At 48.6% G+C, this 27,173-nt stretch overlaps 2 protein-coding genes across 3 annotated transcripts in view; one reads left to right on the top strand and one right to left on the bottom strand.

Annotated features, from left to right (window-relative positions):
• Positions 1-503: 503 nt before the first annotated feature.
• On the bottom strand, positions 504-8,698 carry LOC125443461 (low density lipoprotein receptor adapter protein 1-like). 2 transcript variants are annotated; one of them, XM_048515596.1, is made up of 9 exons: positions 8,544-8,698; positions 5,372-5,514; positions 4,824-4,936; positions 2,878-2,992; positions 2,560-2,632; positions 2,065-2,168; positions 1,669-1,727; positions 1,300-1,331; positions 504-1,185 (listed from the first exon to the last, which is right to left on the bottom strand). In XM_048515596.1, exons 1-9 carry the CDS (start codon positions 8,638-8,640, stop codon positions 1,076-1,078), a joined length of 846 nt encoding a protein of 281 aa, XP_048371553.1. In that variant the 5' UTR covers positions 8,641-8,698; the 3' UTR covers positions 504-1,075. The 2 variants fall into 2 exon arrangements, with proteins under 2 accessions (XP_048371553.1, XP_048371561.1); XM_048515604.1 differs by lacking the exon at positions 8,544-8,698 and adding an exon at positions 8,118-8,517.
• Positions 8,699-8,773: 75 nt separating this feature from the next.
• IFT172 (intraflagellar transport 172) overlaps positions 8,774-27,173 on the top strand; it is a 41,402-nt gene continuing 23,002 nt past the window's right edge. The window contains exons 1-18 of the mRNA XM_048515583.1: positions 8,774-8,960; positions 10,106-10,249; positions 10,754-10,866; positions 11,304-11,343; positions 12,812-12,877; positions 13,064-13,143; positions 13,411-13,498; positions 15,084-15,298; positions 15,389-15,512; positions 15,705-15,800; positions 16,181-16,342; positions 23,890-23,943; positions 24,528-24,631; positions 24,734-24,819; positions 24,905-25,017; positions 25,826-25,993; positions 26,236-26,372; positions 26,882-26,989. Of these exons, the coding sequence (XP_048371540.1) occupies positions 8,922-8,960; positions 10,106-10,249; positions 10,754-10,866; positions 11,304-11,343; positions 12,812-12,877; positions 13,064-13,143; positions 13,411-13,498; positions 15,084-15,298; positions 15,389-15,512; positions 15,705-15,800; positions 16,181-16,342; positions 23,890-23,943; positions 24,528-24,631; positions 24,734-24,819; positions 24,905-25,017; positions 25,826-25,993; positions 26,236-26,372; positions 26,882-26,989 (1,937 nt within the window). The 5' untranslated portion in view covers positions 8,774-8,921. The remainder of the gene's footprint in view (positions 8,961-10,105; positions 10,250-10,753; positions 10,867-11,303; positions 11,344-12,811; positions 12,878-13,063; positions 13,144-13,410; positions 13,499-15,083; positions 15,299-15,388; positions 15,513-15,704; positions 15,801-16,180; positions 16,343-23,889; positions 23,944-24,527; positions 24,632-24,733; positions 24,820-24,904; positions 25,018-25,825; positions 25,994-26,235; positions 26,373-26,881; positions 26,990-27,173) is intronic.

Genomic DNA, 27,173 nt, shown 5'->3' on the forward strand with positions numbered 1-27,173 from the left:
CTCCTCTCTCAAGGCTCCATGATATACCAAGCTGCCCCAGGCCAGTAACTTCTTGAGAACCTCTTTGCTGGGAGTGGAGGACCTCACACTACCACCACTATTCCATCAGAAGAGGAAGAGTTTGGATTTATACCCCGCCTTTCTCTCCTGTAAGGAGACCCAACATGGCTTCCAAACTCCTTCCCCTCTCCACAATAGACACCTTGTGAGGCAGGTGGGGCTGAGAGAGTTCAGAGAGAACTGTGACTGGCCCAAGGTCATCCAGCAGGCTTCATGTGGGGGAGCAGGGAAACAAATCCAGTTCACCAGATAAAAAGCCCACTGCTCTTAACCACGACACCATGCTGTCTCTCAAAAGGGTGGGAGAAGAGAGATGAGGGAAGAAGAGAGAACCTACATGAGCCAGTCCAGTGGAAACTGAGTCCTATGAGCTGGGGAGACCGATGCTTGTCCTCACTCACCAATCTGGACTGAGGGTGCTGCAAGAAATGGCGCCAAAATACAACAGTACAAATTGTTTATTTCCCTTTAGAAAAGGACATGAAAAACTAACATCTTTTTGCTACAAAGCTGATTTGGCAGTGATGAGAGACGGGGACAGAGGCGGGGCGGGGCTGCCACCTTCCCACTGGACCACAAGGAAAGCTGGCAGAGAGGCTAGAGTTCCCCTGTACCCCCACAACACACAGCTTCCTCCAAGAAGCAGGGGAAAAGGGGATTGAAACTGATCTCCCTGTATAGTAGCATGCCTGACCAGAGGCGGGATGCACCCCTTGGCCTGCAGGGGTGGGGTCTTCAAACAAGGCCCAGCCCCATTACCCAATATACCCACAGGAGGTCCTGGAGCACCCCCAGCTACAGGCAGAGCCTGGCGCAGTCTACCCTCAGGTGACTCAGGCCAAGCCGCAGAAGAACTGCTGGTGACCCAGAGGCTAACTGAGGCTCGGAGTGAAGTAAGGTGATGCCAGCCAATCAGGGAGCTGCGCCTGGAGAGCTGAAGGAGATCAGCTGGTCCTTTGTGTGCTACAGAAGAGTGGTGCTGGAGATGGCGAAGATGGCGGTGTCAGAGTCCAAGTTAGAAAAGCATCCCTGGGGGCAGGTGGCTGTTGGGGTGGCCACTTCCCATCGTCGCCTCCGACTGGAACTGTGTGACTGGGGAGCTCCCGAAAGCAACGCAGCCCACATCTGAAACACAGGCGGGCAGAAGCAGAGGGACTGAGAAGAGTGACACGGGGTGGGGAGGAGCACACCAAGGGGTGGGAAAAATGGGGAAATCAAGAACCCCAAAAGCTCGGTTACCTGTCGCAGAGCAGCCACCTTCTTCTGTGAAACTTGGGGCAGAGAAAAAGAGACGTGTCAGAGCAAGAGAAGCAGAGCCTTCCCCCCCCCCCACACACACACACAAACGCCAAGGAGCTGGGTGACCTCTCATTCCCACCACAATCCTGCAGCCATGACTGAACTCCCTCCTTGCCATCCGCTCTTTTATTTATTTAGATATTTATATCCTGCTTTTCTTCCCAGTGGGGGCTCAAAGCAGTGTACATCATCCTCTCCTCCTCTTTTCCATCCGTTCCACAATCACCGTCTGAGGTAGGCTAGGCCAAGAGAAAGTGAATGGCCAGCCAAGCAAGCAGCCATGGCAGAGCACTGTGGCCTCTCACCTACCCAGAAAAGGAGTCGGGGAGATCGCTTTCCTCCTCTTCTTCTTCCTCCTCATCCTCCTCCTAGCACCAGAGAAGAAGAACATGTGGTTGCAGCCCCCGGCCTCCTCTGAAGGCCTCCAGAATTCACTGCCTCCAAGGCCTGGGAGAGGGAAGGCCTCACAGCCCCAGTCCCCTCAGCCCTACTTCCAGTGATGTGATTCCAATAATTTAACAACCGGTTGTTTACAAGCACCATTTTAACAACCGGTTCTGCCGAAGTGGTGCGAACCTACTGAATCCCACCACTGCCTACTTCCCAGGGGGCAGCAACACGCCAGGAGGGAGGAGTGCACACTCGCCAGCACACAGCAGCTTAGTTAGGGACCAAAGGGGAAGGGGCCTTTGCCCAACACCATACCTCAAAGTTTGTCTTAAAGGGGGGACTGCCCATGGGTGACCTGACTGGCTGGCAGGTACTTTCCACAGGGCACAGCATGCTCAGCGAGTGCTCTTGCCGGGAGCCTGAAACAAGATCAGGGAAAGACCAAAGGGACATCTCAGCGCTCATGTGATTGTTACAAGCTCAACTGGGGAGGGGGCTGGTCTGCTTCCCTCCCTCACCTCCTCGACAACTTCTGCCGAATCAAGAAAGAAATGCCTCTGAGCATGTCAGGAGTGCCCTCCCCTCCTCCATGTCCACCCATTTTGTGATCAGGGGGTAAAAAATTAAGCCCCTGCTTCTGTGCCTCACTTGGCCTACCTGGAAAAGGACAAACCAGGGACAGTGAGGCAGGGCAGGAGGACAGGCCCTGCAGGAAGGTTAGTGGAGTCGCTGATGCTGCACCAGGGCTCGGCCTCACCAGGGGAGAGAATGCGTGTCCCCACCCACCCAAAAAGGCAGACATGTTCCTACCTGCCTGGGCAGCCTCCCAAAGATCCAGAGCTACCTGGAAGGCCTGCGCCACAGTCAGCGTCACAGCTTGGGCCTGGATGTGGGGAAAGAAAACCCATGTGCCTGAGAAGGCAGCCAACCTGGACATATCCCTGAGACAGAATGTGGGGAGGGGGGAAAGGCAGGCAACAGACAAGGCAGAAGGCCAAGACACGGAAGCCACCCCAGGAACCAGCCAGCCTGCACTGTCTCGTCTAGGCAGCACGTGGAACCACCCCCTCTTCCTTCCCCAAGCCCCTGCAGTCCCCACAGGGGAAAGCAGTCCACAGAGGAGCTTACGATCTTCTTCTTGGGTGACAGAAAAGCATGGCACTCAAGCGCACCGCTCTGCGGGTTCTGGGCCACGTAGGCAAAGACTTTGTTCTGCAGCTTGTCCGTGGTGCAATAGGAAATCCTAGGGGGAGAGGGCAGGAAAGGTGTTCAGTGCTTCCTCTGGGCATGTTACTACAAGCAGGGGAAATGAGCAGTCCTCACCAAAAACCAGAGGAGCCTGTGAGCCGCAGGGACAGAATTTGAGAGGGGGGAGGGGTTGGGGGTGTAGCATATGAAAGAGTCCACACGCAAAAACAACAGGCTGCAAACCATCCACAGCCAAGAGAATAGAAGCGAGCCAGAATGTATATCTCCTCTCTTCCCAACAGGTCTGGGAGCACTACAGGTGGACCAGAGGTCAGCCATGCTGCATGCAGACAGAAAACACTTCCTTCCAAATAAAGGAGCGGTCAGATTAAACGCAAACCCAGTAGCACTTGAAAGACCAATCACGTTTACTCCAGCAGAAGCTTCGGCAGGTCAGAGCTCACTTCGCCAGATGCATCTCAGACTCACAAAAGCTGAGCAGAGGGATTGTGGGTCAGCGATAAAGCATCAGCTTAGCACACAGAAGATCCAAAATTCAATCCCTGGATCCCTCCAGTTAAAAGTATCAGGTCGTGTGAAAGGGCTGGAGAGCTGCTGCCAGTCAGAGCGGGCAATACGGACGTTGATGGATCAAAGGTCTGATTCCATACAAGGCAGCTTCACGAGTTCAGGCCTCTGCTGGAATAAACTCTCTCTTGAAGGGGCCACAGGACTCCTGTTTAACGTTGTTAACAATAGACTAACATAACTGCCTGTCTTGAATTACTATCAGGTAGGAAGCACACACAAGGATGCCAGTCAGAGCCCCCAGATGGCTCCCTCATCTTTCTCCTCCTCAAGGAAACTCACAGCCAGGTCTGTGTGTTCTGGGCACTTCCCTTCACACCAGGCTTTAGGTTTCTACACATCAAAGTCTAAGGTTCTTTTGCATGATTTTGAACCTGCTCAAGATCATGATGCTACAGCTGCCAGTGGTAGGTGAACCTACCTACAAGGAGAACCTGGGTGACTAATGGGATAGTTGCCCATCTCATTCATTCATTCATTCATCCATCCATCCATCCATCCATCCATCCATCCATCCATCCATCCATCCATCCATCCATCCATCCATCCATCCATCCATCCATCCATCCATCCATCCATCCATCCATCCATCCAATCCCATCCAATCCAATCCATCCATCCATCCATCCGTCCATCCGTCCATCCATCCATCCAAATCCAATCCAAAGTCGTCAAATCCATCCGTCCGTCCAATCCATATCCGTCCATCCAAGTCCAAAGTCCAATCCAAATCCCGTCCCGTCCGTCCAATCCAATCCGTCCATCCAAATCCAAATCCGTCCCCGTCGTCCATCCATCCGTCAAGATCCATCCAATCCCATCCGTCCAATCCAATCCAATCCAATCCATCCGTCCGTCCGTCCATCCAAAGTCCATCCATCACCGTCATCCGTCCGATGATCCATCCAATCCATCCGTCATCCCATTCATTCCCCACCGTCCCAGACATTTGATCCCCGATCGAGGACTCTGGGCGGGTTACAACAAGCTTAGAACATTAAAATATGGCACTCAGCTCAAACTGGCTGAACACACCATTAACAACCAGCGGCCCATGCTGGAAAATGATGGTCTTCTCACAGTCAATGGGAGGCAAACCTTTTCTTGCCCAAAGACAGTCTCCAAACAGGGCCTGGAACAAACCAAAATCTGTCCTCATATCCACTCATTCACTTGTTCATTTGCCAATGTTATACAGGCTGTCCAATGTCAGCAGTGCCCTTCCACTCGAACACTGCCTGCCCACCCCACCTGCAACACTTTTCCCACAGCGCATGCCCTCTTCTCTGGTGCCTCACCTGTAGATGGAGACATTTTCAATGGTCTCCTTTGTCTCGGCATCCTGTAGAGAAAGGCCCCGGGGCGACACAGTCAGAATCACCTTCTGGAACTTCTTCGGTCCCACCCGAGCCTAAAGACAGGGAGAAGCAGCAGGGGAAGAGAGATGGGGGCCATGTGCTCACCAGCATTTCCCCTCACCAGTGATTCTAGCAACCAGCTGAAGTACATAATTTTCATGGCAGAGGAAGGTAGGGTGGGTGTGAGGACTGCTTCCTTCTCTCAGCAGGCAGCCACCTGACACCAGGCACTTTCTGGAGGTGACATCAGGCATCCAAACTTCCCAACAGTGTCCTGAAAAAGCTATCATCAACCTCCCCACTCCAGTCACACTGACTCTCCGCGCTTGTTCTCCCTACAAACCAGTGCTCAGAATGTCACAGAAGACTTGCCAAATGCTAACAGAGGAGGGGCGGGCAGAGAGGCAAAGGGGAAGGCTTTCCTTGGCCTGCTTTAGTCCAAGTTGTGCTTCATTTGCCTGGCTCTCTTCTAGGCAGCCACAACCTACCATGGTAATGATCCGGTGAATGGCTGCAGTCGCCATATCCTCCCCTTTAGGTTTCTCCACCAACGTCATGCCCAAGTACTTGAGCGCAAACCCCATGCCCTCCAGAAGGGGCTCGCGCATGTCAGCCCAGGTCTCTGGCAGTTCTGCAACAGAAGGTTAACCGAGGGAAGAGGGGCACAAGAAATGCCTTTTGGTACAGTGCTATACTTATTAATTTACATATTTATACCCTGCTTTCCACCCAATGGGAACCCTAAACTGCTTATGACAGAAGTCTCCAACATGACAATCTTCAACCAGAGGTGAAAATTGGGGGGCAGAGGGAACAGTATAAAACTAGAGGCGGACAGGCTCTGTACTCAGTTTGAGCCTGGTCTCACCCAGGCTTGGATTCAGCTCTAAGCTGCAGGCTGGAAGCAAACAGGCCCGTGTTGTTTGGGTGTCCGAAACTCCACATGGAGATGGGGGTGGAGCAATCCCTGCTCAGTAGTGCTCAACTGTGCCCTTATCCTGAATGGGACAGGGGCGCAGTTGGAGGGGAGAATGCAGCACCTGAGGGGAAATTCCCGACACCGTTTTAAGTAGCTACGTCCTATGCAGAAGCCATTTTGTGGTTGCCCCTGCCTCTCTTGGCAGCCATTTTGTGGCTGCAGTGCACCCACCATATTGTGGCTGATCCTGCCGTGAACAGGGGTTAGACTAAATGGCCAGTACTGCCCTATCCAACTTTATGATTCTAAATAGATGTTTCTTGTAGAATAATAATTCCATAGTCATGTTGGAAGAATGGGACATCTTGATAGGTATATAGACAACAGTTCCACCCTGCCACATTCCATGAGATGATTTCAAGGGATTTCAAATAGATGAATACATAAATTTCTGAAACTCTTGTCCATATCAGCACGGTTTCACTGTCGTGAGCATGCCATTTTTCCCACTGGGCCATCTGAGGGCATTTGGCCAGTTTTAAAAAAATCTGTAGTTACTAGAAGCATATCACTACAGCATTAGGTCACAACTACCCTTTTAAAAGCCTGCAAAAAGCCCTTGGGCAAAACTGGGCTGGGGAAGGCAAATGAAGAAGAGGAGTTTGGATTTATAACCTGCCTTTCTCTCCTGTAAGGAGACTCAAAGGGGCTTACAAGCTCCTTGCCCTTCCTCTCGCCACAACATACACTTTGTGAGCTAGTTGGGGCTGAGAGAGTTCAGACAGAACTGTGACTAGGCCAAGATCACCCGGCCGGCTTCATGTGTAGGAGCGGGGAAACAAATCTGTTTCAACAAATAACAGTCTGCCGCTTATGCAGAGAAGTAGGGAATCAAACTTGGTACTCCAGATTAGAGTCCACCTGCTCTTAACCACTACACCACACTGGCTCTCATGGTAGAAGGCCAAATAAAGTTGTTAGAACTGCCACATAGTTGCTTCATGGCCACTATAAATGTCTCTGCACTTAGAACATGAAAGAGTTCAACACAGAATCTCCACTGTGTGGATGCAGCCTTCATGTTTCATCAATATTTAAACAGAACTTCTTCCAAGTCTGTCTCTTTGGTGAAGTTTAAGTAAATTCTACCTTGTTTCCCAGGGGAAAAAAATTATTTGTTTCCATCAGGGAACAATTAACTGCTCAGTGGTTCCTTCTCTCTGCCCCTCTTATCCTTCAGTTCTTCCTGAGAGTAAGTGTGCATGATGCTCTTTTGCTGAATGTGGGACACAAACGCCTCATGCCGCCTTCTGTATCTGTGTCAGGCTGGATTCCCTTTACCTGGGCTCCCTGCTGCCACACACATTCCATGTGAGACATAAATATTCATGGCCCAGAATGAGGACAGCCCTGATTTCTGGGGCAGGCAATTTCCAGACTCTGAAAGGAGACTTTCAGAGAATCAGCAGCAGCCCCAACACTCAGCTCATAAAGCCTTGGGGCACAGAGTGAACAGAAGGGAGAGCCAGCCTATACAACAGCAGACCAGGGCCTTGTGGGATCTGGCTCAGTTCCTCAGGGTCTGCCTGCAAGATGGATATGTTCTGCCAGGCACATGATTGAGGACTTCTGGCAGCGCTGTTACATCCATGGGGCACTGGGGAGAGCCCCCCCCTCTATGCCCCCTCCTCACTTTTTGGAGTGTTGCTATTCTCATGAGTTTGCTCTGCTGAGCATTTAGGGCACCATCTTATTCGTATTTTATGGATTTTAATCTATTCTATTTTTTCTCTTTTAAAATGTATTTGATGTGTTGTTTCCTGCCCCGAGCCCCCTTTAGTGGAGGAGGGATGAGATATGAATTTAAAATATAAATACCTAAACACCTAGGGGACAAATCCTGGGAATCAGTTTTCTAGCATATTAATATTAATAATGTTATGAATATAGCACTATCACAGTGCACAGTGCTTCTGTATAGCAATTATCTCCCTTGCAATTCCACCCCTAAGCCAGTCTGTTGTTTGACTTGCCACATGTAAGATCACAAACAGAAACACAAGAAGATCCCCTTCAGCAATCATCTACTCCTTTCCGGCACTCTGTTTTATCTCTGTTCCCCTGAGAAACCCTACCTGTAGACTGAGGAAGCTGCCTTCTGCCTATTCAGGTGATGGGGCAGCTATCCCCCAGTGGGCGACCCAATATTCCCAGTTCCATTGGGTCTGCCTTCCTGGAGTCCACGTTAAAGGGGAGGGGGGAGAATGAAAGAAGGATACAGGTGTGGACATAGGAACACCCATCAGGTTGAATACCTGGCTAGGGTGATGCCTCTCTTGGCAAGGCTCCCGCCCGTCAGGCACCCATCGGCTCACCCCCTTCTCCAACATGTCCAAGAGGTTGAAGTCGGAAGGGGGGTTCAACAGGTACCCAACCGGCAGGTCTGATTGGAGGAGGTCATCTCAGCAGAGCCCAGTCTGAACAGCCCCCCTCCCCGAGTAGCTGAGCAACAAAGAGAAGGAGGAGGAGAAGGGACTCGGCGGAGCGACCCCCTTCATGCAGCCCCATGCACATTCCCTAGGCAGAGACCCGTGGGGCGCGCTCCGGAGGATGCTGCTGGCTCAGCATCCCGTTTCCCAACAACCGTTCCAGCATCCCATGATCACCAGCCTCCCTCCGGACGGGAACTGTGGATCCGGGGAAAGAGCGGATCGGCTCTGCTCCCACCCGTATTAACTCACGCTGCCGGTGCCGGCGAAGGCGGGAGACGCCCAGGCGATGCCGAGCCAGGCTGGGGCTCCTGAGCACAGCCCGTCCCGCAGCCCGCAGCGCCTCCATCGGGGAAACCAAGGGAAGAGAGGGACCAGACGGTTGGGCGGAGCCTCGACTGAGCGGGCGGGGCTTGCCCAGGAAGGGCGGGGCTTTGCCTGGCTCCGTCGCCAACTCTCCTCCTCAGCTTCGAGCGCTACGACTGCGCATGGCCGTCTAACCAAGCTCCTAGTCCCGCCCCTCCTTCCGCGCGTCGCCGTCGCTGTCCTCAGCGGCGGCCTGTTCCCGGTGGCTGTTGCCTAGGTAACGGGCGCGGACGCGACGCGGACCTCGAGCGCCTTGATCGGGCCATGCCTCTGAGGCACGTCCGGACTCTGCTCACCCCGCAGGTGAGAACCGGCGAGCCGGGAAATGCTGTTCACACGAGCTATAGGTCAGGGATGGCGAACCTTTTCGAGACCGAGTGCCCAAACTGCAACCCAAAACCCACTTATTTATCGCCAAGTGCCAACACTGCAATTTAACTTGAATACTGAGGTTTTGGTTTAGAAAAACGGTTGGCTCAGAGGCGCACGTTACTCGGGAGTAAGCTTGGTGAAGCAACCATGCAACGCTTCGAATGGGTGAATCACGATCCTAGGAGTGTTTACTCAGAAGAAACCCCATTGCCAGCAACCGAGCTTACTCCCAGGTAAGGATCGTGCCCAGGCCAGCCTAGATGTGTGTGTGGGGGGGTGGGGGTGATTTTCCGCCCCCCCCCCCATGAACTGTGTGCACGTGTGCCCACAGAAAGGGGTCTGAGTGCCACCTCTGGCACCCGTGCCATAGGTTCACCACCGCTGCTATAGGGGGTCAAACCGAAGTAGAAGCGGAGTTACAATGGGGTTGCACGTGTGAGGAATAGGCTGTCTGTGCAGTCTCTTCTGAGTGGGGCAACAACATGAATTGGAACGGCTTGGAAACGAAGACAGACCAGTTTTTCAGGAGACCGGTGGTATCTTAACCACTACCAACATCTGCCATGAGATTTCGTGAGCCACAACTCGCTTCTGTGGGTGCTGTATGGGAGGAACTAATTTTGCAGACTTTTATAAGGAAAATTACAGAAGAACCATCCCTTCTGTAAGAGTCACACACCAAAGAAGAAGTTAGAATAGGGTTGGATAGAGAAGGGCTAAATTTGAATCCTGTCATAAATCTTCCAGGTGTGATTCTTTGTATAAGGATCTGAAATGGATTAGGTTGCTACGTGTAATGGGTAGTGAAGTCAGAGATTCCAGCCTCCCTGTCATGACATACAAACAAACATAACTTGAAGTTGAAAGGGTGTCCCAGGTTTCTCCGAGAAACCATTAAGCAACTGCCTGCAATACAAACATCAAAAATGAATGTGATAATCCATAATCTCAGCCAGTTAACTTAATCCTCGGATGTGCTGCTGTCCAACCCATGTTTGAAGAAGCTGGGGTTTCTGATGGGCCGCAGTAGGCCCATGCCCCTAAACTGTGTGATCATTATCCTACTTTTTTTGCAGGAGGGGGCAGCCAAAGTAACATGCATGGCCTGGGCCCCAAACAATTCAAAATTTGCTGTCTGCACTGTGGACAAAGTGGTTCTGCTATATGATGAACATGGCGAACGGAGGGACAAGTTCTCCACGAAACCTGCAGATCCAAAGGTAGACCCCAGTTGCTTCCTGAACTCTAGGGAGTGGGTTGTTCCCTTCCTATTTGGCCTCACAAAGAAAGTAGTCGTGAGTCAAGAGTGCATCACAACTGTCCCGCTTGAGAGTTGACTGGCATCTCCCAGTACTGAATTTTGTGCCAGATATCAAACTTTGCACTTTTGGCTGCGTACACATAAACTAATAGTAATAACTACAACCAGGATGTGTATACTGCCATATAATAATGGAAAGGGGCTAATCGTTTTATCGTTATTAGGGGAATATGAGTGAAGGAGAATCTTGCTCTGTTGTACTTGAGAAGGCTTCACCTTTCAAGGGCAGACCATGGTCAAGGATCCACAAACTTTGGCAGACTATGGCAATTTCTGCCTGTTTCTGGGCTGGAATATGTCTTACCATTGACTCTGCCTCCACAAGAGTGGAGGGATTGCCTGCCATTATCCTGAGTTTTGGAGCTGGCTTTCCTGCCTTTATCTTCACTTTCTTTCTTTCCAGTATGGCAGGAAAAGCTATGTGGTGAAAGGCATGGCATTTTCCCCAGATTCCACCAGTATTGCTATTGGGCAAACCGATAACATCATCTTTGTCTACAAGATTGGAGAGGAATGGTAAGGGCCTTTATATGGGGAGGGTGGGCCATTGCAGGAGCAAGCACCAGGCTGAGTTCCTACGATAGGCCCCTGCTGATTGGGTTGCTGCTGTGTCTCCACTCCAGATCTAACTCTGGTTGAAAGGCATGTAGACTTGGTCTTCATTCCTGTCTCTTTCAAATCTCCTGAGAGATCATGTGGTTCATTCTGCTTTTTCAGATTGCTAATGGGTTAAACATGCCCAGTCACAGATCTCCCACATCTCAGCTAATTTTCAGCTTTGGGGTGTAGTCAGGCCCTGTAGATACACAAAAGTGATGCCTTTCCATGGGCAAGGACAAGCTGAACTCAATCAGCATTGTTTCCTCTAGTGGGAATCCCTGGGTACCCCTGTATCCCCATAGAACCTTTCCTGGTGACCTATGGCAACAATACTCTTTTTCCCTGTTGTGCAGGGGTGATAAGAAGGTGATCTGCAACAAGTTCATTCAGACGGTAAGACCTAGTCCTGTTAGAACTGGTAGCTTTTGCTGTGATGTCTGGGTCTCTTTAGAGCAGGGGTTTTCATCATGGCGTTTGGGGCACCACAATCTTTCTCGGCACCTACCAAGTGTTTTTAGAAAGTGGATGGGGTCAGGTGAAGTCCTGCCCAGTGGAGCTTCTGATTGCCCATTTGAGAGCTTATTGGCGGTATAGATTACACTATTTCAATGATAGCTGCAACCTCAGTTTCACTTCAGTTTTTCTTTCTCTGACACCTCTATCTCAGTGTATCTTCAAAATTTGCTCCTCTTATCTGCTGCACTTTAACTTCCTTTGTGTGTGTGTGTGGTTGGTTCTGCCCCTCACATGGCCACTTTGTGGCTGTGCCCACAACCCTGTGTCAGAATGGTCTAGGGCCTTCATGACTGCCTGTCCCGTTATGTCCCCCTAAGAAGCCCATGTTCCAGTGTGGAAAACCTCCTGGGTCCCTAGCCAAAAGTCAGTCCATCTATCTTGAACTAGGGCCAGGGACTTCTTGGCTGTGGACCCTGCCTGCTAGAGTGCTCTGCCTGAGGAGACCAGAGCCCCGTGAGATATCTCCAATTCCTCATAGTTTGTAAAGCAAAGTTGTTCTGCTAGTTGGTTGTGGTGGGTTTTCCGGGCTGTGTGGCCGTGGTCTAGTAGATCTTGTTCCTAACGTTTCGCCTGCATCTTCAGAGGTGTATCACAGAGGGAAGTCTGTTACACACGGCCACACAGCCCGGAAAACCCACCACAAACAGTTGAATCTGGCTGTGAAAGCCTTCGACAATACATTGTTCTACCAGACTTACAGTTGAGGGCAGCAATGGTTTATATTCCCTCTTTATTTGTAATCCGGGACTGATTGGAGTTTTAAATTATATTTTATCATACTTGTAAAATTGTATGTTATTGTATTTACAGTGTTTTAAAATGGTTCTTATAGTATTTATTGTTTTAAATTAATTGTTATTAGCCACTCTGAGCCCACTTTGTGGTGGGAAGGTGAGATATAAATTGAAATGAATAAAACAAGCAAATAAATGAATTCAAAAGTTGCCACAGACTCAAAAGTTTGTAGATCTCTGCTTTAGAGCCTAGTTTTCTGCTGCCTCCTCTCCATGTTTCTCTATAAATGAGATTCAGCATTCTGGCAGTGGGCTGATGGCCATCTGGTTTATTTAATCTTCCCAAGAACATTGTTTGAGGGGAGGGAAGGGGAGCATCAGCACTGGGCAAAGCAAAGTCGCAGTGAGCTGGGCAGAATAACTCAACTCGAATCTCATGTCCTTTGGAGGGAATGTGGGAATAAGGGTGAAAACCAGACTCCAGTTCTTAGAGAGGACAGTAATTTTTGAGCCCCATCAAAAAACAAGCTACATCGTCATCTACCTCATGTCAGATCAAGCAATGCTTCTCTGATGTTTCTGCTGATTATTCTTATTCTGTTCGCCAACAGAGTGCTGTGACTTGTTTGCTGTGGCCAGAGGAGAACACCATAGTCTTTGGGCTCGTTGAGGGCAAGGTAGGAAAAATGCTGTCCGCTTCTGGTGCTGAGTTGAGTGCTGGGATCAAGCACTGTCAGATGCTTACACCACGTGGTCTGTCTCAGCTGGCTGGTGCCCTCAAGACTCCCCCCAGCTTGATGTGACCAGAAGTGCCTTCTTGCCAACACAGGGTGATGAGTTGATCAGATTTTTCTCTCCCGAAGGTTCGTCTAGCAAACACCAAATCCAGCAAGTCATCCACGATTTATGGGACAGACTCCTATGTGGTATCATTAACCTCCAAGTGAGTGTGCTACAGCGGGAAGAGAGAATCTCACTTCACTACCATCTCTTTGCCCTCCCCAGGAATGGCAAGCTCTATTTTTTCACCTACTGACTTCATATCAGTGGAATGACCTTAACATGCCTTTTTGTTGTATCTCATTCATTCTGTTACTCTGCTCTGTTACTACTACTTCTTCCTGCATTCTTGTCCTCCATCAACCCATCCCAGCTAGAAGGCTGTGAATATGAGGCCTCTCTGCTGATAATTTCTTGCATGCATTTGCAGCACCTCAGGGAAAGGAATCCTGTCTGGCCATGCAGATGGAACGATTGTGCGCTACTTCTTTGACGATGAAGGCTCTGGGGAGTCCCAGGTGAGTTCAGTTTCTTCTGTCTAAGCCAGTGGTGGTGAACCTATGGCACTCCAGATGTCCAATTGGCCATGCTGGCAGGGGCTGTTGGGAATTGTAGTCCATGAACATCTGGAGTGCCATAAGTTTGCCACCACGGGTCTAAGCAGCCTCTTTCTCCAGTCCAGTCAGAGCCACAAAGTAGCTGGGTGGTTTGTTTGGTTTTTTACATTCTGGTTGTTTCCATAGGGAAATATTGGCATGTTTGCTTCCATTCCCAGGAGTCATAATTTCCCGTGCTAAGTGGAGTTTCTGGGAAACAGTGATTGTTTCTTCAGCAAGCACATCAGCTGCATGTGGGGTACAGGCTTTAGAAGAGCACCATTTATATGAAGCCTGTGAGGTCACTGGTCTGAGTGACAGAGTCCCTCACGTTCCCTACGTGCTTCATCTTGTGCCTCGCAAGGTGGGGGGGGGTGTGTGGAGTAATATTTTTCCATTAGCATGCTTTTAAATTCTGCAGAGGTGGAGTATTTCTCTATCGTAAAAGTCAGGTAGCTCTTTAAATAAAACTGGTTGTGGGGATACTCTCCCCTTCACCAGTACTGAGTTGTATTATGCTTTTTTCATTTCTCTCCCACAAATCCCCCCCACCCCACACAACCTCTGGAGGCAGTGTGCTTCCTCACTGTCCTGTAAGATGACACTTTCTAAAAAAGGATGTCATACAAGATGTTTGTGCAGCTAGAAATGTCTCACACAAACCCATCAAAAAGTTGTAAGTCTGTTTCTTCTGCAGCTTTCTCACTGGATGGCTAGCTAATGATCTCAAGCGTATGGCTTCAGTCCTACAGAACAAAGCATTTTTCCACTGCAGTCAGGGTGGGAAGGAAAGTATGGTCCTCAGCAAGTTTGCAGAACTGTTTATTACAGAGGAGGCAGTTAATGCTAAGGTTATGGGCCCAGAGGGCAAACAACCTGTAAGGGAACTGGGTAATGAGTAAGAATATGAATATTTTTTTCTTCTAAGCTTTTTTGGTTAGTAGCATTACCCACAACAGTTTAGCCACAAGAAGCCCCAATGGAAATCAGACCATGGATATTTCCCAGGGGAGATGAGCCCTCATACTGCTAACACCTCCTGATTTGTCTGGTTTTAAAGTGGCAGCTCTGTCCCAGATAATTGTCCTGTGGTTACACAGAATACTATTTGGAAGGGGAATAATCTTGTTTGAAATTCTTATCAATGCCAACGGCTGGGAAAAGTTGGGGGGATAATCACTGTCTGAAACAATGCATTTACAGTGTCCTGTTGCATCTTTCCTGGCACCGATCCCATTCATTTGCAGTATGAGATCAGGGTACACGATAGAAAGGGAACCTTTGATCTGCCATTTGGGAGCAGGGTCCAGCTGTGACCCTTGACTGAGCCTTGCAGTTGTAAAATAGTCTCAGCTTAATGTTGCTGTTGCCCAAAACAAAATGATACAACAGCCTGCAGCGTCTGTGGAGCAAATGCTCATTTGGAGAAATACTGGGCACAATCTTAGCTGGCTGCTGTATGGCTTGGTCCCTGCCTCCTGCCCCACTGTCCCTGCTTTATCCACAGGGCAAATTGGTGATGCATCCCTGTCCCCCTTATGCCTTGGCATGGGCATCTAACAGTATTGTGGCTGCTGGCTGTGACAAGAAGATTGTGGCCTACGGGAAGGAGGGGCATGTGATCCAAACCTTTGACTACAGCCGAGACTCTTCAGAGAAAGAGTTCATGGTAGCAGCTGCCAACCCTGGGGGACAATCTGTGGTAATCGGCAGCTTTGACAGGTGTGTTTTGGGGGGGAGGTACTGTTCCACAGGGCAACCCTGCTCCCTGTTTTCCCGCTTGGTTATTCAGTCCTCCATCTGTTCCTGCAGGCTTAGGGTTCTGAACTGGAGTCCCCGTCGGAGTGCCTGGGAAGAAGCCAAACCCAAAGAGATCCCTCACCTGTACACGATCACAGCCCTGGCGTGGAAGCGGGATGGCTCACGGCTCTGCGCGGTGTGTATAACACTTGCGTGGCAGCCTTTTGTGGCTTGATTGTGCCTGATTTTTGTGGCGGCCCCCGTGAGTCCTTCCATACCAGATAGGTGGCCAAAGAGCAGGCTTGGCAGGTTTGAAGGCTGGCCAGGGGCTGCAGAAGAGGTAGGAGGTCTTGTTTGATGATTTTGTGTGCTTTTCTTGTTCCCGCAGGGCACCCTCTGTGGCGGAGTAGAGCAGTTTGACTGTTGTCTTCGCAGAACCATTTACAAGAACAAATTTGAGATGACGTATGTGGGACCCAGCCAGGTGAGTGTGATTAGGGGCACAAGAATGACTCACCTGGGAGTCCTTGCGGGGTCCACTGATGTGTAAAACCATTTATTAAAACATTAGAAAAGACAGCACCATGCAATGAACCTAAGAAATTAGCAGCAGAATAAAATGTCTGCGGATGGAAGGGATGTTCCTGTAGAATGAAAAATCATAGAGCTGGAAGGGACCATACAGGCCATCTAGTTCAACCTTCTGCTCAATGCAGGATCCCTGACAGGTGTGTGTCCAGCTGCTGCTTGAAGACTGCAAGTGAAGGGGAGCTCATAACCTCCCTATATTGGCAAGTAACAGCAGTGTATAGGCAGATACAGAACAGCAACGATGCATTTTCCTCCATCTCCCTCTCCCCACAGGTCATTGTGAAGAATCTGTCCACAGGGACGCGAGTGGTGTTGAAATCCCACTATGGCTATGAAATCGATGAGGTGAAAATCTTGGGGAAGGACCGCTACCTTGTAGCCCACACCTCAGACACCCTGCTTCTGGGAGACCTCGGTTCCATCAAGCTTAGCGAGGTACTGCACGATGCCTGTGGGAACCTGGGGAGCTCAGCTTGGCAATTCAGTGTTCAAAGGCAAAAGGGGGTGCAATTGGCTCAAGTGGCACCTGGATTGCCTAGCAGTGCTTGGGTGTCCTGAGGCTCAAATCAGTGGAGACAATTTGACCAGACCAGAGTAACTGAGCCAAGATAATTGACCTTCAGCAAGCAAAGCTCTGTGCAGAAGCTCTTTGCATGGTGTGTTCTTCTGATGTTGTTTTTCCTTTCACACTCTCCTGGGGGCACCTCTCTGTTCCCAGTCATTTCCCACTGAACTGTTGCAGCAGATGTAGGCTTTTTTTAGCGGCACTTCAGTGCCTCCAGGTCCATTAATTCTGGTTCTGTTCTTCTTCAGGCTGTTTCCTCAGCCTCCATGTTCTGATTGGCTAACGTCCTTGTTCATGCTATGCCCTCTGGCTTTCAGAAGGGGAGCATGCATCTCTCTTTGTCTCTCAGCCCATCCCAGATTTGTGTTGCTTAGATCAGTTTTTGCTACTTCTGTATGAGAACAATTTCTGATTCCAGAAACAAAGAGATCGGGTTGTTCTGGGCACAGCTTTGCAGGGGCCACACATGTAGGCCGCAAAAGTCATAGGAAGTGTCTGTGTTCCTCTGCTGTGACTCTAATGGGATGTTTTACTCCTGCATCCAGTTCAAGAATCTGAACAGTTCTGTTTAAAACCTCTACCAGCAAATATCCTAAGAATTTATGTATTAAAGGCCACTGATCAACCTTTAAATCAGATCATACAAACAAAATAATTGTGAGTTCTGTTCTTTGAACATAAAACAGCAAACCAGGCTGAAAACCCTTCAGAGAGTTTATCTGTTTAAGAAAAAAGAAATAATTATCTTTATTAGGCAAGATATTAGAAAACACAAGCACGTGAAAACTAACCCTTATAGCTATTGTAAAAACAAGTGCTAAGCTTATGAAAGTTCCTGACGCTTCTTAATTATATCATAGTAAGTAATATTTTGAAGCAAACCAGGTTTCAGATTACTGTATTAACATTGCTTATAGGGATTTTTGTATAATCCCAAATCACACACACAGGCTGAGAAATCTTAACTAATCTTCTTATGGGACTTCCACCCACAGAAATAGGATTATGGCAAAGCATTTTTACAGAAAAATATCCATCTTATCGTGCTCTAAATCTCTTCTGTTTTAATCATGTGATTATTATCTAGATAACTGATTCGTTCTTAGCAGGTGCATATATGCATTCATCCGATATGTCATAAGAACATAAGAACATAAGAACAAGCCAGCTGGATCAGACCAAAGTCCATCTAGTCCAGCTCTCTGCTACTCGCAGTGGCCCACCAGGTGCCTTTGGGAGCTCACATGTAGGATGTGAACGCAATGGCCTTCTGCGGCTGTTGCTCCCGATCACCTGGTCTGTTAAGGCATTTGCAATCTCAGATCAAGAGGATCAAGATTGGTAGCCATCAAATCAACTTCTCCTCCCATAAATCTGTCCAAGCCCCTTTTAAAGCTATCCAGGTTAGTGGCCATCACCACCTCCTGTGGCAGCATATTCCAAACACCAAAATCACTGCGTTAGCATTGAAGGGTGTTTTCCTTTTATTAGTCTAATTCTTCCCCCAGCATTTTCAATGAATGCCCCCTGGTTCTAGTATTGTTGAGAGAGAAAGAATGTCTCTCTGTCAGCATTTTCTACCCATGCCATAGAATTTTGTAGACTTCAATCCCATATCCCCCCTCAGCCGCCTCCTCTCCAAACTAAAGAAAGGTCTGGCAGCTGCCAGCCTCTCCTCTCATAGGGAAGGTGCTCCAGTCCCTCAATCATCCTTGTTTGGCCCTTCTCTGCACTTTTTCTATCTCCCTCAATATCGCTTTTTTGGAATCTGTGACCAGAGACTGGACACAGTACTCCCAAGATGCGGTCAGCACCACTGCTTAGCATATAAGGGCATGACAATCTTTGCCAGGTTATTATCAAGTTCCTTTTCTAATGATCCCCAGCATAGAGTTTGCCTTTTTTTCACAGCTGCCATTACATTGAGGTTGACGATTCCCATGGAACTATCAACTAAAGCGCCTAAATCCCCTTTCCCTGGTCTGCTTGACTGATAGCACTGACCCCTGTAAGCGTGTATGCTTGAAGTTTGGAGTTTTTTTTTTGCCCTATATTGCATCACTTTACATTGCTTTACATTGGAACTGCATTTTACCATTTCTGAGCCCACTCACCCTAATTTATCAAGATCCGCTTAGACTCTTACATAATCCTTTGTGGTTCTCACCACCTTACATAATTTGGTATCATCTGCAAACTTGGCCACCACGCTACCCACCCTACTTCCAGGTCATTTTATGAATAGGTTAAAAAAGAGCACTGGTTACCCCAAAGCGGATCCTTGCAAGGGACACCACTCCCGACATCTCTCCATTGTAGGGCACTTCCCATTTTACACCCACTCTTTGTTTCCTGTTTCTCAACCAGTTTTTTAATAATCATAGGGAGGGACTTCCCCTCTTATTACCACTTCATTGCTGAGTTTTTCTCAACAGTCTCTGGTGGTAGGAACTTTGTCAAAACCTTTTGGAAATCCAAGTAGAACAATGTCCACCGGTTCACCCTGTCCACATGCCTGTTTACACCCTCAAAGAACTCTAGTAAGTTTGTAAAGACCCAGGATTTGCTCTGCACAAAGCCATTAACTGACTCTTTCTCAGCAGGATCTTGCTTTTCTACATGTTTTATAATTTTATCTTTAATGAAAGTAGATTCTACTAATTTACCAGGAACAGATGTCAAACTGACTGGCCTGTAATTTCCAGGTCCCCCTAGATCCTTTCTTAAAGATTGGTGTGACATTAGCCCAAATCTTCCAGTCTTCAGGGATGGAGCCTGATTTCCAGGGATAAGTTGCATATTAAAGTGAGAAGATCAGCAATTTTGATGCTTGAGCTCTTCTTAAGAACTCTTGGGTGAATGCAATCTGGGCCAGGGGATTTGGTAACATTTGGTTTATCAATGGCTGCCAGAACTTCTTCCTTGTCTACCACTATCTTAAGCTAGTTCCACCGGATTAAGCCTCCCTAAGAAGCTTGGTTCCAGGTGCAGGAATGTTTCCTCCCACCTCCTCTTGAATTGAAGACAGATGCAAAGAAATTCATTCAGCTTCTCTGCAATCTCCCTGCCATCTTTAGCACCGCCTTTGTTCCTTTGTCATCTAATGGGGACCTACCGCAGCTTCCCTTGCTGGCTTCCCTGCTTTTTTGATGTACTTGAGAAGAACTGTTTGTTGCTGTGGGTCTTGATGTTACGCGGCAATGCGTTCCCTCATAAATCCTTTTGCCTCCTTACCAGCTAACTTGCTTCTCTTTTTGCCACCATGTTTGTGTTCCCTCTCATATTCTTCATCAGCCAAACTGGACTTCCATTTTTTCTAAAAAAGACATTTTCTTTTTTCCTGATAATTTCCCTCAACCTCTTGTTGTTAACCATGGTGGCTTTCTTTTGGACTGAGTGCTGCCTTTTTCTAACCTGTGGAACTTTTACATTTCCAGCTGAACTTTTATTACTGTGTTTTTTAAAATAACCTCCAAGCATCCTGGACAGTTTGACTCCTCTTGATTTTTTTTTTCCCTTTCCAGCTTCACCTGCACTATCCCCTCATCTTTTGAGAAATTTCCCTTTCTGAAGGCAGATGTAACTACATTTAGTAGTTGCCACTTGATTGCATGCTGAAGGATGCCAGATCTGACAGCATTGTGGTGGCTGTTCCCTATCAGCTCAACAACACTGGACTTCCTGCACCGGGCTGTCCTGGGTCCCCACATAGAATTAGATCTAGGATCCGCTCTCTCCCCTGGTTGGTTCCACAACCATCTGCCTCTAAGCCACAGTCATTTAGCAAGCATATCCAGGAATGCTCCCTCCCTTACTATGACCTGAACATGCATTTTTTCCAGTTTATATGGGGATAGATTAAAATCACCCATTACCACTACATTTTTTGTTTTTGTTGGCCTCTCTAATTTCTTTTTCCATCTCAGAATCCTCTTGTGCACTTTGGTCCGGGGGGGGGCGATACCATATTATCTCCTAATATTAAACTGTCACTTCACACCTGGTATTGATATCCACAGTGATTCTGTAGGGGAACCAGCTCCCCTTGCATTGTCTATTTTATGTGATACTATATATAACTTTGATGTAAAGGGAACAGCTCCCACTTTAATCAGCTCTTCTGTCCTATCAGCTTCCTATAGAGCCTGTAGCCTAGGTATAACAGTTATATCCCACTGGTTCTCCCTCATTTCCACCATGTTCTGTGCCAATGCCCACTATATCAAAGTCCTCCTTGAAAACTCTGTACTCTAGCTCCCCATTTTAGTCCAGAAGGTTGAATGCTTCTACTATTAGCATAGAGACACCTGTATACCCTTGTCTCTGTCCCTTAACCTGGGGATTTATGTGCACTTTACCCTCAAAGTCTTCTTGTGTGAGACACTATCCACTTCAGTCCCACATGCACATTGCTATGTTTTTTCTCAGCTTGTATGTGGTTGATTTAGAAAAAACCTCCCTCTCCTGTCTGCATCCCCATAGATACTGTATTGTTGAGACGAAGTCACCTCCCAGTTCTGCCTGTCGGCTTTCCCCAGTGATCAGTTTAAAAGCTGTTTCTACCACCTTTTTTTTAATGTTGAGCCAGCTTGGCCTGGTTCCTCTTTGGTTAAGATGCAAGCCCGTCCCGTTTTGTACACAGGCCTACCTTTGTCCCAAAAGGTTCCCCAGTTCCTGACAAATCCCTAGAACCCTCTGCCTTACACCACCTTCTCATCCACGCATTGAGAGACCCTGTATCTCCAGCTTGCTTAGCTTCGCCCTAATGGAGCAGGTAGCATTTCTGAGAATGCCACCACCACCTTGGAGGTCCTGGACTTCAACCTGTTTCCTAGCAGCCTTCCAAATTTAGCTTCCAGGAACCCTCCGGCTACATTTCCCAATGTACGTTGGGTGCCAATGTGGGACCACAACTGCTTCAGACTCCACCCCAGCACTGTCTAAAAGCCTATCTAGACAGCATTTTCGCGACATCCGCATAACCGCGCACAGCAGGCAGGCAAGTCACCATCACCGGTCATCAACCTCTCACCAAACCCAACTCTCTACATTTCTAATGATTGAATCACCCACTACAAGGAGCACCCCACCTCCCTTCGAGGGGTATCCTCTCAGTGTGAGAGAGAGAGATAGCTGATCCTGCCAGTTAAGGAAGGGATCCCATCTAAGGGAGCATCCTTCCCCACCTCAGAACCTGGCACCCTCCATCCCCAAGGCCTTCATGCTCCTCACATGACATCTGAAGAGATGTCACCTTGGGAGGTGGGACCCCGGGCTGTTAGGTCCCCTGAGAGAAGCCTCGTCTGTCACCCTCTCTGCCTCTTTCAGCTTCTCCAGGAAAGCTCTGCCACCTTGGCTTCACAAGAGTCCACACGCGTTCCTTGGAGTGCCAGGAGCCTTTTCATTGTGCCAGGGCACACCCAATGCACTTCTGGGTCCTAGTGGCAGATGGTCATACATGTGACACTCAGTGCAAAACACTGGAAAGCCCCCCATCCCCCCTGCTGGCTTTCTGGCTTTTCCGCCCTTATCTGGATTTGTTTTAGATATTTAGATGTGGCTTTTAGTCACTGCCCCCCCCTGGAGCTATCTGCGGTACTGTATCATCTGTCAAATGTGTTCCTTAGTAATTTAAAAAAACAAAAAATTAAATTAAAATGAAATGCCATTAGGCGCCAGCTCACTGGTTCAGAGACTGAACTAAAGCCCCACCTCTCAGGACAAAAGCCCCACCTCTCAGGACAAAGAGGAACAAGAGATGAACTCTGTTAACCCCTGTTAAGCCCCACCTTCCAGATTCAGCAGCCTTAGAAGGAGAAAAGAGAGATAACCCCTGTTAAAATAACTTGCTGTTTTTAAAAGCTGTGGCTTTGAGAAAAGCCCTCCCAAATGAACACCAGCAGGTCACTAAGCTCTTCCTGGCCAAGTCTCTTCTGCTGCTACTCCTCTCCGCTGGTTCCAGAGACTGAACTAAAGCCCCACCTCTCAGGACAAAAGCCCCACCTCTCAGGACAAAGAGGAACAAGAGATGAACTCTGTTAACCCCTGTTAAGCCCCACTTTCCAGATTCAGCAGTCTAGAAGGAGAAAAAGAGATAACCCCTGTTAAAATAACAGTTTTAAAAGCTGTGGCTTTGAGAAAAGCCCTCCCAAATGAACACCAGCAGGTCACTAAGCTCTTCCTGGCCAAGTCTCTTCTGCTGCTACTTCTCTCCGCTGGTTCCAGAGACTGAACTAAAGCCCCACCTCTCAGGACAAAAGCCCCACCTCTCAGGACAAAGAGGAACAAGAGATGAACTCTGTTAACCCCTGTTAAGCCCCACCTTCCAGATTCAGTAGAGCCTTAGAAGGGAGAAAAGAGATAACCCTGTTAAAATAACACTTTGTTTAAAAGCTGTGGCTTTGAGAAAGCCCTCCCAAAATGGAGCATAGCAGGTCACTCTGCTCTTCCTGGCCAAGTCTCAACCAGTTTTTAATCCATAGGAGGACTTCCCCTCTTATTCCTTCATTGCTGAGTTTTCTCAACAGTCTCTGGTGAGGAACTTTGTCAAAAGCCTTTTGGAAATCCAAATAGACAATGTCCACCGATTCACCCCTGTCCACATGCCTGTTTACACCCTCAAAGAACTCTAGTAAGTTTGTAAGACAGGATTTGCCTCTGCAAAAGCCATGCTGACTCTTTCTCAGCAGGTCTTGCTTTTCTACATGTTTTATAATTTTATCTTTAATGATAGATTCTACTAATTTACCAGGAACAGGTCAAACTGACTGGCCTGTAATTTCCCGGGTCCCCCCTAGATCCTTTCTTAAAGATTGGTGTGACATTGGCCATCTTCCAGTCTTCAGGGATGGAGACTGATGTCCTCCTTATATTTTTAAAACCAAGATTAGAAGGCCAAACTTAATCTCTATTTAAAGGCAATATGTTGCTTTTTTCTACAGCTGTTTCAGCTAGCTATCAAGGTAGACCTCATGCAGGCAGACTTCATTGATAGGTGGACCTTGGAAGAGTTCACAGACTTCAGGAAAGCATGCTTGATTGACAAGAAAAGTGATGATGAAAATATCAATATCTGACGAGTGACTGCTCCCCAATGTGCCAGGTGGAGATTTTGTCCTGCTGTGTTTCCATTTTAATTTAAACCAATGACCTTCAGCAAGCAAAGCACAGCTCCTTCCAAGTCGACTACCCACTAGACAACCAACCGCTTTTTTGGGGGGAGTATGATATGCACATTTGGGGCTAGGTGTAGTGCGATGCATTTGAGCAGCATGCAGAAGGAAACTCCAAAGCTTGCAGTGTAAGATGACTGGAGTGTTGAGCCTCAGGATGTTCTGTCAGTGAGCGTACGTGGGCATAGAAAGCTTGGCACAGCTGACTTGCAGCTCATGTGCCCTACCCATTTTTGTGATTCCAGGTGACCTGGCAAGGGTCCGGAGGGAATGAGAAGTTTTTCTTTGAAAATGAAAATGTAAGTTGGCCTGGGCAGGAGCAGCCCTGGGACTGGGTGGGACAGCAGTCCTCTTCATCTCATGCACCTCTGCCTCTGAGAAGAGAAGTGGTTTTTTTCTGTTGGCATCATTTTTGCCAGGGAAGCTACACTGTTGGGGATCAGGGCCAGTGAGATCTCTCTCGCCCTAATGGAGTGTGGTGTAGTGGTTGAGAGCAGGTGCACTCTAATCTGGAGAACTGGGTTTGATTCCCCCGCTCTGCCACTTGAGCTGTGGAGGCTTATCTGGGGAATGGAATCTTAGCTTGTGCACTCCAACACATGCCTGCTGGGTGACCATGGGCTAGTCACAGTTCTTCGGAGCTCTTTCAGCCTCACCTACCTCACAGGTTGTTTGTTGGGGGTGCGGGGAAGGGAGAGGAAATTGTCAGCCCCTTTGAGTCTCCTTACAGGAGAGAAAGGGGGGGATATAAATCCAAACTTTTCTTTTTCGTCGTCTTTTTATGGCAAATACACAGAGTTTTGTGCTTTGAAAGCAAACACCCTGCCTCTTTCCCCTGTGGCTCCTGCAGTGATAACCCTCTTGGTCTTTCCTTTTGCTCCAGGTCTGCATGATCTTCAACGCAGGGGAACTGACTCTGGTGGAGTATGGCAGCAATGAGATCCTGGGCTCTGTGCGCACCGAGTTTATGAACCCCCATCTCATCAGGTGGGCGCGACGCTTTCTTTCTCTTGTACTGGAACCTCTGCAAGGAGGGAGGTAATTGGGCTCACACCCTGTCACGTAATCCCCGTACCTTTTGTGTCCCAGCGTTCGTATCAATGAAAGGAGGCAGCGGGGAATGGAAGAGAACAAACGGCTGGCCTATCTGATGGACATCAAGACAATAGCGACAGGTGAGGGAGGCCCCTTCCTTCACTCCTGGTCCCTTTCCCTTTAACGTAGCTCCTGAGCCCTGTGCCTTTTCTCTGCCTTCCCCAGTGGACCTTTTGGGTGGTTATAACATTGGCACCATCAGCCATGACAGCAAGATTGACTGGTTGGAGCTCAATGAGACAGGTCACAAGCTACTCTTCCGGGACAAGAAGATGAGGGTAAGACTGCAAAGATTGTCATGCCCTTATATAAAGCAGTGAATGAAACTGCACTTGGGGCCCTTTGTGTTCAGTCTCTGATGGTCAGCCATATCTCAAAAGGATGCTCCGAGATAGAAAAAGTGCAGAGAAGGGCAACAAGGATGATTGAGGGACTGGAGCACCTTCCCTATGAGGAGGAGAGGCTGCAGCCTTTGGGTCTCAGTATTTTTTAGTTTGAGAGGAGACATCTGAGGGGATAAGGGATTGAAGTCTATAAAATTATGCATGGGGTAGAAAATGTCGGCAGAGAGAAAGTTTTCTCTTTCACAATACTAGAACCAGGGGGCGTTCATTGAAAATGCTGGGGGGAAGAATTAGGACTAATAAAAGGAAACACTTCTTCACGCATTGTGTGATTGGTGTTTGGAATATGCTGCCACAGGAGGTGGTGATGGCCAGTAACCTGGATAGCTTTAAAAAGGGCTTGGACAGATTTATGGAGGAGAAGTTGATGTATGGCTACCAATCTTGATCCTCCTTGATCTGAGATTGTAAATGCCTTAGCAGACCAGGTGCTCGGGAGCAGCAGCAGCAGTAGCAGGCCGTTGCTTTCATATCCTGCATGTGAGCTCCCAAAGGCATCTGGTGGGCCTCTGCGAGTAGCAGAGTGCTGGACTAGATGGACTTTGGTCTGATCCAGCAGGCTTGTTCTTATGTTCTTAAGACCTAGAGGAAGGGAGTGAAATTTAGGGTGGGAGGAAGGCAGTCGAGGGCATTCCTTTCTTTCCCAGGTGTCCCCAAGGGTCTTTTTTCTTATTACCTCTAGCTTCAGCTGTATGACATTGAGGGAACCACCAAGACCACCATCCTGAGCTACTGCTCCTACGTGCAATGGGTCCCAGGGAGTGACGTGGTGGTGGCCCAGAACCGAAACAGCCTCTGTGTGTGGTATAACATCGACACCCCCGAGCGGGTGACCATGTTCCCCATTAAGGTAACAGCCTGTCTGTATTGGCGATTCTTGAGGCTGCCCCGAAGCTACCAGTGTCAGGTATCTGAACGCTAGCTTGGTGCCACATGAACGTCCTCCCTCTCTGCTGCCAGAGGAAGGGAAGTCTGCCAAAGCAGCCTGGCATCCCTCAGCTGGTGCAAAGCAAAGTGAGAGTGGTGTCAGGCTCTCAGACTTGCAGAGTGTGTGAAAGGTAAAGCTGAACTGAGGGTTTTGACTCCTGGCAGGGGGACATTGTGGATCTGGAAAGAAGCAATGGAAAGACAGAGGTGATTGTGATCGAAGGGGTGAACACTGTCTCCTACACCCTGGATGAAGGGCTGATAGAGTTTGGCACAGCAATTGATGATGGTGATTACCACAGGTGAGGGAGAAGAAGAGTTGGTTTTTATGCCCCACTTTTCTCTACCTTTAAGGAGTTACCAAGTGACAATTGTCTTCCCTTCCTCCCCTCACAAATGACATCCTGTGAGGTAGGTGGGACTGAGAGAGTTCTATGACCAGCCCAAGGTCAACTAGCAGGTTTCATGTGTAGGAGTGGAGAAACACATACGGTTCACTAGTTAGGAGTCTGCCACTGATGTGGAGGTGTGGGGAATCAAACCTGGTTCTCCAGATTAGAGTCTGCCACTCTTAACCACTACACCATGCTGGAGGAAGAAGCAGGGCAGGCAAGCATTCCTCAGTAGGAGGCAAGGGAAGGAACCAGCAACCCTCTTGCAGATCCTCATCCATTTCTGCAAGCGAGGTTCTGAAGACATCCCACAGACTCCTTCTCTTTCAGGCCAGGGCTTTATAGCAGCCTCTTCCCGCATCCTGTGCCCTGCCTTTTGAGAGGCCATGAACCCCACCTTTCTTTTGCTTTGCTCCTAGGGCTGTTGCCTTCTTAGAGACACTGGAGATGTCCACAGAGGCGGAGGCCATGTGGAAGACGCTGAGCCGGCTGGCGCTGGAAGCCAAGCAGCTGCACATTGCTGAAAGGTGTGTGTTGGGGCTGGGGAGGTGGTCTGACTAGTCCAAGTAAACTTCTGGGGTCCCTTTGTATCCCAGTTGCAGAGCTTGTGCAATCCACGTTGACTTCCGGATTCCTCTTGCCGTGGTCTGCCACAATAAGGGTCTTGATTAGGACCAGACTCTGTGCATCCATGACCCCATGGAAGAAAGG

Source organism: Sphaerodactylus townsendi, linkage group LG01 (genome assembly GCF_021028975.2).
Source record: "Sphaerodactylus townsendi isolate TG3544 linkage group LG01, MPM_Stown_v2.3, whole genome shotgun sequence".
Classification (NCBI taxonomy): domain Eukaryota; kingdom Metazoa; phylum Chordata; class Lepidosauria; order Squamata; family Sphaerodactylidae; genus Sphaerodactylus; species Sphaerodactylus townsendi.

What these genes read in the sequence shown, in the direction of transcription:
- LOC125443461 (XM_048515596.1), bottom strand. Translation starts at nt 8,640, where the DNA reads ATGGAGGCGCTGCGGGCTGCGGGACGGGCTGTGCTCAGGAGCCCCAGC. An exon ending in CCTTCGCCGGCACCGGCAGC is followed by an intron (nt 5,515 to 8,543) that starts GTGAGTTAATAC and finishes CTTCTGTTGCAG; the next exon opens with AACTGCCAGAGACCTGGGCT. An exon ending in CCTTTAAGACAAACTTTGAG is followed by an intron (nt 1,728 to 2,064) that starts GTATGGTGTTGG and finishes CTCTGGTGCTAG; the next exon opens with GAGGAGGATGAGGAGGAAGA.